A 13,376-nucleotide genomic window follows, 5' to 3' on the forward strand; every position below is an offset into this window, starting at 1 on the left:
TGTCGCTTTGGGTAAGAATGTTATAGTGTTTGCGGAGTATGCCTGAGACCTTAGGGTTAGATGCGGAATGTGTGAGTATCAAATTAGTCGACTGGGAGCCACTGGGCTTGTTCCTGCCTTTAAGAAAGTCCATCCGGTCATATCCTGCCGCTCGGTGTATCGCGTCATCGATCATCTTCTCTGGATATTTACGGTTGAGAAGTTTCTTTTTGAGTTCCTGGCAACAAGAATTAAAATCGCCTTCTTCGGAACATATGCGCTTAAAGCGCTGTGCCTGGCTATATGGAATCGCAGTCTTACAATGACGCACGTGGCTGCTTTCAAAATGAAGAAATTGATGATTATCAGTTGGCTTTTTGTAGAGTTTTGTGATTAGGCGTCCATCGGCAATGGTAATCGTCACGTCAAGGAAGTCTACAGATGACGGTGAGTAATGATGCGTGAATTTGATAGCGGGGTGTGCCTGGTTGAATTCCGCAATGAAGTTTAGGAGTTCCGTTTCGCTATGCGTCCAAATACAAAATATATCATCGATGTAGCGCTTAAAGTAGATCGGTTTTAGTCGTACACTATTAAGGAACGCGTCTTCGAGCACTCCCATAAAAACATTCGCATAGTTGGGGCCTATTTTAGTTCCCATCGATGTCCCACTAATTTGTACGTAATGAGAATTATTAAATTCGAAGTTGTTAAACTCGAGAACTAACTTAAGCAGAACCTCGAGGGTTGAGCTATCAATCGGGCTATTACATTGGAGGTGTTCATAGGATTTCAAGACAGCTTGAATGCCATCCCTATGGGGAATATTCGTGTAGAGGGAAGTGACATCCATCGTTACCAGAAGCGAGCCTTCGGGAACGGTTAGATCTATTATGTCATTAAGAAAAGCATTAGTATCCTTAATGAAAGAAGAAAATGTGGCTGGAATAAATTTGATTAGACTGTCGACGTAACGAGAGATGTATTCTGTGACTGTTCTGATGCCGGATACAATGGGACGGCCTGGATTACCTGGTTTGTGTATCTTGGGCAGCAGGTAAAAGCGCCCAGCTATTGGACTAAGTGGGATCAAGGAGCGTGCTGTTTTATCGTCGATCTTCTGCTTCTTCACCAATGCTTTTATGGTCTCCTTAATGATGGAAAGGAATTCGTCGGTAGGATCACAGGGAAGTTCTTTATAAAATGTACCGTCAGATAACTGTCTTACGACTTCTTTGTTGTAATTTTCTTTTGTCATTATCACGACCGAGCCACCCTTGTCTGCCGGTTTAATAACAATATCATCGCGCGTGCTTAGGCTTCTAAGAGCATCGGATTCGCTAGTGGAAAGATTTCTCTGGAATGGGGCGCGTGTCTTGTAGGTGTCGAGCACGTCGCGAGAAACAGCTTTGATATATAGGTCTAGGCATTTGTCCCGTTGTGAGGCAGGCGTCCAGTGTGTCGCGGACGGTATAGCTGGGTGGTCCTGTTTGCTGCTAGCGCGGCCATGAAAATATTCTTTGAGTCTTAAGTTTCGGGAGAAGTTTTCAATGTCTTTCATTAACTGGAATTCGTCGAAGCCCCCGGTGGCTGGACAGAAATTGAGGCCTTTTGAAAGAACCCTTTCTTCCGTAGACAGAAGCGCAACATGGGAAAGGTTAACTATGGTAGTGCCCGGGTTGGTTGTCTCCGGCAATGCTTTAGCAACTGGGATTACAGAAGTTGCCGAACAGGTTTGTTTGGTAGAGTATGTTATCGCCGGGACATTGTCCCGTAGCAGTTTCCGACTTTTTATTTTGGTTAACGCGTTCACCTTTCTTTCTTCGTAAACATTCAGCAAATGTACTTCATGCGAGGCAAGTTGGCCAACCAAGGTTTTTTCTACATTTAAAAGTGAACTTGCCGATGATTCATAGTGATTTAAAATAATACGGACTAGCTGGAGTGAAGCATTAGTCAGTACATCTTGCCACTTATGCTTGTTTACGGTCGATAGTTCAGAGGTGGCTGGGTTTACACGAATTCGAAGGCCCCTAGGGATTACTGAAGTATTAACATACTCTCTAAGGGTGGACACATGAAGTTCCGCACGAATGCGTTTTTCAGTCACCTTCCGGCACTTCAGAAAAGATACGGAAACAGTGCTTAAAGTTGATTTACCAAAGGAGTCTTGTAGTCACTGGTCACTCGGTGCTCAATATCAATAACGGTGGTCACTGGTCACTCGGTGCTCAACAATATCACCGATTGCCCACACAACCGCTAAGCATTCTTTTTCAGTGGCTGAGTAGTTCTCAGCCTTGGTGAGACTGCGGCTTGGATAAGCAATGGGGCGTTCCGCACCAGCTTGCCACTGCACAAGAACTGCACCGAGACCCGTGTTACTGGCGTCAGTATGGATTTCAGTGTCAACGTCTACGTCGAAATGAGCAAGTATCGGGGCCGCCTGCAAACGCTGGCACAATTAATTGAACGACAGCTGCTGCTCATCCGCCCAAATGAAAGGCACGTCGTCGCGTGTAAGCCGTGTCAGAGGCTCAACAATTCTCGAGAATTCCTCGACAAAGCGCCTATATTATGCGCACAAACCAAGGAAGCGTTGGACAGTCTGTGGGTGGCGAAAACTCGGCGACGGCAGCTAACTTGTCTGGGTCTGGTCGGACGCCTTTAGGACCAACGACATGGCCAAGAAATTTGAGCTATTGGAACCCGAAGTAGCACTTTTCAGGCTTGTTGGTGAGGCCGGCAGTACGGATCGCAGCGAGGACACTTTCGAGTCGTGCAAAATGTTCGTCAAACGTGCTCGAGAACACGACGACGTCGTCCAAGTATACGAGGCAGGTTTGCCATTTGAGTTCAGCAAGCACGGTATCCATCATCCACTGAAAGGTGGCACGTGCGGAACAGAGACCGAAGGGGAGAACTTTGAACTCATAGAGCCCGTCAGGTGTCACAAACGCTGTTTTTTCACGATCCTGTTCATCAACTTCGATTTGCCAATACCCTGATTTAAGGTCCAACGAAGAAAAAAAACTTGGCGTGTTGTAGACGATCTAATGCGTCGTCGATGCGTGGCAATGGATAAACATCGCGCCAGGTGACACTGTTCAATTTCCTGTAATCTACACAGAACCGTAGTGTGTTATCTTTCTTTCTGACTAACACCACAGGGGAGGCCCGCGGGCTTGTGTACGGCTGGATCACGTCGTCTTGGAGCATCTCTTTCACCTGATGCTTGATCGCTTCGCTTTCCACTGGAGACACTCTGTAAGGACGCTGACGAACAGGACGTGCAGACTCGTCCGTAATAGTGCGGTGCTTTGTGATGGACGTGCGCCGTACTTTGGACGACATTGAAAAACAGTCCGCAAATTCATTCGCGAGGCTGAGTAGACGATCTTTCTGATGGTCTGGCAGAGCAGCGTTAACGTGAATCCGTTCTTTTAGGCTGGGTAACTCAGATTGATGAGACGATGCAATTTCCAATGTAGCAAAGTCAGTGACATCAATGATTTCGCGAAGAAATGCGATTGTCGTTCCTCGCGGTGCATGCCGATACTCGTTCCTAAAGTCTGTGAGCAAGACGGCTGAACATTTGTTTCGCACCTGAAGAAGCCCTCTGGCTATGTAAATGTGGCGCTCAAGAAGCAGGGGGATGTTTGACTCAGCAATTCCTTCGGCGTCGTCTTCCATGTCGCATCGGACAAGGGTGAGCACGCTGCTCTTGGGTGGCAACGTGACGTGATCGTCAGCTACGCGAAGTGCGATGTCACGGTCATTGTCATTGCTGTTCGCTATGGCTTGCGTAGTAGCAAAGCTAACTCTGGATTCTTGCAGGTTGATGATGGCACCATTCGGCTGAAGAAAACCCACGCCGAGTATAAGGTCCTTTGAAAATTCAGGAAGAATGATAATGTCACCAATGTACGTGAAGCCCCGAATGTTGACTCGTGCCGTGCACCGGCCAATTGGAGTTATGAGGTGCCCTCCTGCAGTACGAATTTGAGTTCCGGTCCATTGCGTCGAAACATTGTTCAGTGTGCGCGCGAGATTCTGGCTCACAACAGACGTGTCCGCACCCGTGTCGATTAGCGCCGTGACTTCGTGGTCATCTATGGTAACTGGTACGTGGCAAAATACTGACACCGAACTACGCTGATTTCTCTGCGTCTCAATTACGTCATATCGCGGTCATCTTAGGGGAGGATCTTCAGCGTTCGCAACGTCAGCGATCTCCCCTCCGCAGGTCGCTGGACGCAGTTTTCCCGCGAGGCAGGGCTGGGTGAGCGACGCCTTGTTGCACTCGACGTGAAGACGGGGCTGGAAGACCTGTTTCGAGCGGGTGACGGTGACCGGCGGACACGGAGTCGTGGGGCAAAGGAGATGCTGGCGTCCGCGAGGTAGGCTTTAATCTCCAGGAACGTTCGCCATTACGCGGGCACAGCGCATTCAGTGAAAATCCACGGAGCCCAGCTCGGCGGTAAGGACACGCCCTGTAGATGTGATCGGCTTCACCGCAATGAAAACACAAGGGCCTCCGGTCTTCAGTGCGCCATACGTCGCTCTGGCGGGGTGGTTGCGTTTGAGCCATGAATGGAGTGCGGCGAGTCCTGAAGTCGCCAGTTGCTTGTTCAACGGCGCGCACACCATGAAAGTCCGGGACATCACGCGCATCGTGAAAAGTCGGAGACAACGAACTTCGCGCAGCTTCCGCATACGACATGCGAGGCCGTGGCTGCAGTACCTCGTGCTGTGGTGCCTCGCTTCGCTCCGGGACTTGTACTGCCTGCCTGATTTCCTCCCGGACGTCCTCAGCCAGAGCGAGTCGCGGTACCGATACCGGAGCCACCTGAAGCTTTTGGAGCTCCTCTCGGACAACAAGCCTAATGAGCTCCCGCAAGGCGTCGGTATTGTCCAAGGGTATAGCGAGTGGCTCACGCGATAGGGACGACACGTCGCGGTTGTACTGCCTTGTTCGTTGCTGCAGTGCCTTTTCCATTGATATGGCTTCCGCGCAAAACTCTGCGACGATCTTTGGTGGGTTGCGTATAAGGCCATCGAATAAATCTTGCTTGACACCACGCATCAGGTTCCTGACCTTCTTTTCTTCCGGCATGGATGGATCCGCGCGTCGGGAAAGTCGGCACATATCTTCGACAAACATTGCGACGCTTTCGTTCGGCCGCTGTATTCTCGCCTGAATCGCAGATTCAACTGGAGTGTGACACGACTTCAGCTTCGCGCTCGGCCTCAGAAGGCTGCCACAATGACATCTTGCTACCTTCATGAACAAGGACTTGAAATTTCATGCGGAAAGTGCGGAAAGTGCGCAATGGTGGCATTCACGAGAAAGCCAATGTCCGGTTACGGCGTATCTATTAACGGACAACTTATACCATACAGCAGAAGTCACAGATTCTTGGGAGTCGTAATTGACAGAGACCTGTCTTGGACTCCGCACGTCAATTACGTGAAAAAGCGGCTGACTGCTATCTGTCACCTGTTCAGGTTCCTTGCAGGAAAAAAGTTGGGGAGTATCTGTACACGCTATGTTACAGCTGTACATGGCGTTGTTCGTCGGATTCCTGCGATACAGCCTGCCTGCAATATCCAACACCTGCAAGTCCAACCTACGTACCATACAGAGTATTCAAGCCCAAGCCCTTAAGGTATGTGTTGGCTTACCACGCAGTGCATCAACGGCTGAAACCATTGCCCTTGCGCAGGATTACCCAATCACGACGCACATTACCGTTGAGACAATGCGTATGCATCTCAGGCATTATGCTAGGACCCCTTCCCACCACTTGGCGAGCCTCACTGCTGCAAGGCCCTGCTCGACATTTAGCGGCATTGTCATGTGCACATCGTGGGCCGTTTACTTCAGGGTACGCACCTGCGGCCAAGCCATCGTTTCCTCCGTGGTGTTTGAGCCGTCCACAAGTACATCTAATGATTCCAGGACTACAGAAGAAGACAGATCTACCGGCCTCTGCTCTAAAACAGTTGACCTTACTTCTTTTGCATGAAAAGTACAGCAACCACGTGCACATCTATACCGATGGATCAACTACGTCGTGCAGTTCCGGTGGTGCCATGGTGGTACCAACGCGAGGAATGACACTGCGCTTCAAGACATCGCATGTCACGACCTCAACGGCGGCAGAACTAACGGCCCTGCGTCGAGCACTGGAATTCATTGAATCTGAAAGAGCTAGAAAATGGGCTGTGTTCTGTGATTCAAAACCGGCATTACAGTGCACGCAGTTTTATTCTCCGACACGGATGCCATGACCAACTGACATACGAAATCGCGAAACTTTACCATCATGTCCAACAAAAAGGTCACGAGGTCGTTTTTCAATGGGTACCTGGCCATTATGGAATCAGTGGCAATGATTCAGCCGATAACGCTGCTCGCACAGCACATCATGAAGAGCAGAGCGTTCCAATTCCGCTTTCGAGGGCAGACGCCGCTGGGCCGCTTCGACACCTGGAACGCAGTCTCACACTGACCGAGTGGAACTCGCCAAACTTACGACTTACACGACTGCATCGACTAAACCCCTCCCTGCAACTCCGGCCTCCACTCGGACTTCCTCGACGTGAAGCTACGCTTCTCTGTCGCCTTTGGTTAGGAGTTGCCTTCACAAAGGCATACTCTACATTAATTGGAGTGACTGACAGTGGAGCATGCGAGGTCTGTGGCACGGAAGAAAACATCGACCACCTGCTGTGCCACTGTCCACGATACACCTCTGAGAGACAAGAACTTGCCAAAGCTTTTCAAAAACTGGACAATCGGCCGCTTTCTGGGCAGGTGCTGCTGGAACACCGCCCCCATCACCCGTCGGCCCATAAAGCGGTGAAGGCACTTTTGTGCTTCTTAAGGACGACGGGCTTGTGCGACCATCTGTGACTATTAATGCAATTTCTGTAAGGCCACACACGTCAGCGAACTCACTGCAATTTCCTTCTTTCCTTCTCTCCTCTCTCCCCCTGTTATCGTTGTTTCCCCCTTTCCCATTCCCCCGGTGTAGGGTAGCTAACCGGACGTGATTCTGGTTAACCTCCCTGCCTTCTTCTTATCTCTTTCCCTCCCCCCCTCAAGAGCACCTGCTCGGCGCTCGCCTACTGCCACCAGGCGGTTGAGTGCCTCCAGCAGCAGAATGTTTTGCTGCAAAAAAAGTGGAATGTTAGAATGAATCAACCGCATATAAACCATTATTTACTAAGAAAAATGCTCGTTGAACTATTGGTACTAAGCGCCGTTAACTGTGGAAGCATTTAGTGCAGTATGCATAATAAAACATTGTGTCGGGACAACGTTGCTTTATTTTTCATAACTGGGGTTGTCTTTTTCTGAGCCAATTGTCATGTTGATTAGTGTGCCAGCAGCTGAGGTGTCCCCGCACCTTCACGAGTCTCTACCGTCAGCAAGACAAACCTATTTTTGTTGACTGCAAAACAAATGCCTCTCCCTACAATCCCATTTTATGCGAGCTGATTGCATCCTATGACTAGAAACATCATATTTTTGTCCCATTACGCACTTTTCTACCATCCTCGGCTGCAGTTCTCTCTCCTTGGCATCCATTCTGTCAGGCTTATGTAATCACCTGTTATGAATTGGCAACAAGTGATTGAAGACGTGCATGGCCTGCCCACCGACTCCATTTTTTTTCTTAATCTCAACTAGCATATCAGTTGCCACGGTTTACAACACCACTGTCTTCCTGCCTAATGCTATCTCCAATTTTTGTTACTTCGCTTTCTGCACAGTCCCCGACTTCTCAAGCCTCTTTGTCAACCTCCAGGTTTATGTCCCATATTGCATAACCGGTAGGATTCGATGATTGTAAACTTTTTTCAAGGATATCGGTAACGTGGCGATCACGATTTGGTAATGCCTTCCGTGTGCTGCTCAGCCCATGAAATTTTTGTATGTTTCCTGCTTTATATCAGTACTTGCTATTGATATTTCACGTGGATAAAGGTACTCTTCCATAGATTCTGCGGGCTGAATGTCACTCATGAATTTCTGTTGTCTCACCAAGTTAGTGAAGGTTGCCTTCATCTTTTCCATATTATTCGACTTTCCAATGCTCACTCGAGGTCCGCCTAAGTGTAATAGTTCGAATACTTCTAACCGTGCAGTGAATAGCACCTGGTTGATTTTGTCTCCTTGCCTGACCCCTTTTTTCATTGCTATTCCACTTTGCTAGTGGCGAATTAATATAGCTGCATAGTCTCGATATTTCCCAGGGTATTGTGCTTCTTGTGCTCTATGATACACAACGTTTATGATTGTATGTGTATCTAATTAATCCAAATGCCCTTTTCCTGTAAATGAAGCCATGTAAATTGTGCTCTGCAGATTTTTCAATTACCTGATGATGACATGAATGTGGCATGGCATGGCTTCGAAGCTCGGGTAAACGCGATCACATTTACATTTTCGCGGGCCCACGTGCATGTAAAAGCACGAATACTCATTGGTTCTCAATGCCTTTTTTAAACTGCTGGACATTCAGTTCTTTACTACGAAAGTGACTTAATCCGTGCACTATTATTATGCTAAATATGGAACAGTAGAAATATACTTATCTACAGTTTGTCGATCTCTCTTTAACTGTGTTGGTTGCGAGATCCATTGTCGGCGCCACCTCCTTGTCGCATCGTAGCTATATAGGCTGTCTTCCTTTTGCACACACTATGTAATATTCGTGACGTTCGCAGTCACGCAGAGTGGAGGAACTCAGCGCACTCCCAGAAGCAGCACCAGACAAGTTGTTTCTTCAGCATTGCGCCGTGAACAGTAGGTGCGCGTTGCGATCTGTAAAATCGCCGAAGCTATTGGCAGTCTTACGGGGTGCACGGAAAGATTGCTCACGGAGGAACAGAACTATACAAGAAATAGTGGTCATCGTCGAGCCTGATCACTACGTCGCGCACTGCAAGCTCGTTGTACGAGTTCGTTTACAGTGGGCCTCTTCGATGTTCAGCCGCTATGCTCGCCCGGTGAATGGATGTGATGACGCCACCACAGCGCTCCCTCGTGGTATAATGCGAAGCGTACTAAATTACGAATTAGTCTGATACGCATTCAGTGCACATCTTGTAAGCTTTAAAATGCTTCTAAACCACGTTGAAGTAACTAATAATGTTGTACTAAATGCATTTGTTTTATAACTTGCTTCTGCATGTAATGCACTCGGTGGAACGACAAACAAGTGAAAGAAGGCACGACCATGCACCGACGGTATGATCACGTGTGCCCCAGTTGTCTACCGCCCAGAAGGCAACGCCCAAGGAATGATAGCCACCCAGAGTGAATCTAGATTAACCAATGAAACTGGAGGCTTCTCGAAAGATAAACTGTGTTTTGGTACCATTTGTGCTTTCATCGTGGGGTGTCGCCAGAGCCCGTGAAGATCCCGAGTTTCGCCAAACTCGGCGCATCCTGCATAGCACCCCTGGCCCGACTGCCATAGAATCTACTGGTGTGCTCCCGAGTAGGCAACAGTGATTTTGACGGTACCGCTTTTATCACGGCAGCATTCTCAATGGAAACTTCGGGCCAGGTAGCGTGATGTCATGGATCGGAGTAAAGAGGCCTTGCCATATCTAGGTGGTGTTTGCTAATCGCACGCCTATCTTTTTCTTTTCGCGCATGCGCATGGGGTTGCCGCCGAGGGGCTTTAGGTTTACAGGTGACCGCCAGATGGACGGACGAATTGGCTAGAGATATACAGCTTCGCTGTAAAAATCAAAAGGAAAGACCACTCAGAGAAGAATAATGATTCGCTATTGGTAATCTTTATTTGAAGTAAGGTGGTGTGTCTTTCTAAGGGCTCTTCTACGTATTCGACAAGAAGTGCTGCAGCAGAAGGCGAGTGCACCGCCGTGATGCGTTACCGCTGCGTCAGCTACGCTGCAGTCGCTCGACGTTCAAGCAGCGCGCACGCGGCGGCGGCAGCGATGCTCGCCGAGCGCGAACGTCACGTGCTCCAGCAGGGCCGCCGGCAGGCAGACGGCGAAGCAGGCGACCATCAGGTAGAAGAGGCCGCTCACGTCCTCCACGCGGATGGTGTGGAAGGTGAAGGACTGCGCCGTCCCGGTCTGGCTCCTCTGCTTGGCCCGCTGGATGATGCTGAGTCGGTTCCACTCGGGTAGGCCGGACTCGATGATCCATCGGGTGCTGGAAGTATGCGCACAAGAAGCTCTAGCGCGACTGTGGGCGAGCCCTCTTTCCGCTCCCACTGTCATCCTATACCAATACGCTCGACAAGCTGTGTGAAAAAAATGGGTGCGTCGCAAGATTTCATGCAATTGCAAACTATAAAAGTAACAAATTAACTTCAATTTCTATGTAAAGGTCATGAAGATGAATTGCTGATATTCCTATTGAAACGGGACGCTGACAAATAGTCACTTAGCCTGCTTGAGTTAATCGGGTATGCTATACATGCTTTTCATTCTAGTATTTTTGTGTACATCTCGTCGTTTTTTTATTGCCACTCCAAGCACATTTTCCTCGTCGGCCTCGCCATCGCCGTGAGGACTTGGTCGAACACGAAACAACATGCTCGCTTAGTGCGTGAGAATGTTGCCCGTCAACTTGCCTCGGTCCTCTTCATTGAGAAGCCGTCCGCTCGTCTGCCGCTAACGCTCCGCATTCTGATTGCCGACGAAGCTGCTCAAGCTGTTCCCGTCGCTCACCCCCAGCAGTCTGTGTTCGCTCCTCTTACCTATGCGCAGGTAGAACGTAGGCTTACACTGCCGCCTTTCTTGACCCCGCAACAATCTGCAGTTGCAAATTGTTGCATCCCACTGTTGCATCCGCTCCTACTGCATCTTGGACGGGGCCGTGAGTCAGCAATCCTAGACGGACACCTGACAATCGTCTCATTTGTTACGCCTGCTGCGCTCCAGGACAAACCGCTCGCTATTGCTGCCGTCGCCTTCCGAGTTGCAATGACGCTGCTTGGCTGTACCAGCACGGGGTTCAGCCCATGCCGCAATCCGCTCCTGGTTCCCCACAGCGGAATCTCGGTCGCGGTGCTCACCGCTTCCTCGTCGGCGGTCGCTCTCCCCACTGCGTCGCCGACCCTAAAACTAAGCGACGCCGTTCCAAGAGGCTGCGCCATCTTCCAACTGCCCTCGCTCCTGTACCGATCACAACTGTCGCAATGTCCGTTCAACGTGTTGCTTCTTTTGCGCTTTAGGGCACCGGCGCCACCGTGCCTATTGTAGCCGCCAAACTTGCATTCGCTGCAGAAGGCGATCACGCCGCTCTACGGACTGTCGCTTCAGACGGTACGCGCGCAGCACGTTACACCTCTCGCAGCCTGTTGTGCTGGTACAAGACATTAAGTACATTGTCGAGTTTGCTGTTCTTTATTGGAGCTCTCCTGTTGGTCCCCTGCATGTAACATCGCGTTTGCTACGCTGCGTCATCTTCTTACCTCTCCACCCATTGGAACGACAGAAAGCTGAGCTAGTTGGTAAGGATTCATTATGCAAGAAAAGGTGAGGCGTGCAGACAGGGCACAAGATGTCCATGTTGTCCAGTTGTCCTTGTCCACTTCTTTTGTGTCCTGTCTGCACACCTCACCTTTTCTTGCATAATGACTCCACCTATTCTTCTTCATTTCGACCCGGCAGATGCAACTGAAGTACACACAGACGTCAGGCGAATCGGTCCTGGCACCGCCATCGCACCACGAAAACCCGATTAGCATGACTACGTCGTCGCCTATGCGAGTTGCGCACTGACAAAAGCAGATGCCAATTACAGCGTGACTGAAAAAGAGTGCTTGTCTCTAGTCTGGGCGTTCGCAAAGTTCCGCCTATACTTATACGGCGGCCCATTCGACCTAGTAACGGATCACCGCGCGCTTTGTTGACTCTCCACGTTGAAAGATCGATCTGGCCGCGCGCTGGGCACTCTGAATCCAGGAGTACAATATTCGTGTCATCTACGGCTGCGGATGGACCAATTTATTTATTTACTTATTTATTTTATTTCAAGTACCTTGCAGGTCCGTAGGGTATTGTGTAAGGGGGGCGAGAAATCCCAACAGTGCATACACTACCAGATGACAAAGAAAAAAGTAAAATACATGGTAAGTGAAATTTGTGCACATAATAGCAGTAAAGAAGAGGAGACTAAGCAATGCGGAAATAACGAGATAAATATGGTACATAGTTTAAAGCACACGAGAACACAAAAATCGCATGCCGCATGAATAAGTGCGCAATTCATCAAGCGTGTTATAGCAAATGTAAAAAAAAAAAAGGCGGAAACGAAATGCTTAACTTCAAGATATGAACGGAAACATGAATATGTGGTCTTCCCATGCCTGATTTTGAATGTCTGCGCTTTTCGCTAGCGCTAACAGTTGCCACACAAGCGAAGCGTAGCATTAGCTATGGTGGAAATTAATGTCCATGCTGAACAGTTTCTGTGAACTATATTTTAAAACAATTTTTGAAACATTATGTTACAGCCAAATACACACATACACAAACACACACACGCATACACACGCACACACGCGCGCGCTTACATACATACATACATACATACATACATACATACATACATACATACATACATACATACATGCATGCATACATACATACATACATACATACATACATACATACATACATACATACATACATACATACATACATACATACCAGGGGCGTAGCCAGGGGGGGCATATGCTGCTTCAGTCCCAACCGACATTTTTTCGTGGTGTCTATTGGTGGGGATGCGCGACTCTCACGCGTGCCCTGATATGGTGTTTTCCCGCATAGCTCCGGTCTCCTGTAATTCGGCTTCGCCGCGTGGTCTGGTTGAAGCGCAGCACGAGAGATGGCGCGAGTGTGGCTCTGCTAGCGCCGCCTAACGGCAGGTTACTTGGGCGCATAAAGGAGAGGGCGCTTCCTTTTTGAGCCGGGATCGGCAAGCTGCACGGACGTTCCGCGAGTGCGCCGATGCATGCTTCTGCGAGACCGTCTCGTGTGGCCCCCTTCGAACGCGCCACCGTTCGCGTGACAGTACGCGCGAACGACCAGGCGTTGGGATCCAGCATGGGGCGAACATATTCGTTCGTAATCCGGTCGCGGTGAGTCGGACTTCTTAGATTTGTCGGGCGCCCATCGGCATGTTTTGTGGATAGCAACTCGGCTAGCAGGCATTGATCTATGAAAGGTGCAATAAATGCCCTTGTGATTGCACTACTGTGTTGTCTTTCCTTTGTCCCAAGAGCACGGATGAGAACCCCACACCATGTGCCGCCGACCAAAACAACCCCCGTCGCCGGAAATCATTCTGGATTTCGCTGCAACGCCCAGTCGTATGACGCCAGGAGCCCCAACCCAGC

At 49.4% G+C, this 13,376-nt stretch overlaps 1 protein-coding gene across 1 annotated transcript in view; it reads right to left on the reverse strand.

The window, feature by feature from the left end:
• Positions 1–9,790: 9,790 nt before the first annotated feature.
• LOC142574427 (uncharacterized) overlaps positions 9,791–13,376 on the reverse strand; it is a 65,010-nt gene continuing 61,424 nt past the window's right edge. Inside the window, exon 3 of the mRNA XM_075683510.1 lies at positions 9,791–10,180. Coding sequence (XP_075539625.1) covers positions 9,931–10,180 — 250 coding nt within the window. The 3' untranslated portion in view covers positions 9,791–9,930. The remainder of the gene's footprint in view (positions 10,181–13,376) is intronic.

Source organism: Dermacentor variabilis, chromosome 3, assembly GCF_050947875.1.
Source record: "Dermacentor variabilis isolate Ectoservices chromosome 3, ASM5094787v1, whole genome shotgun sequence".
In the NCBI taxonomy this organism is placed as follows: domain Eukaryota; kingdom Metazoa; phylum Arthropoda; class Arachnida; order Ixodida; family Ixodidae; genus Dermacentor; species Dermacentor variabilis.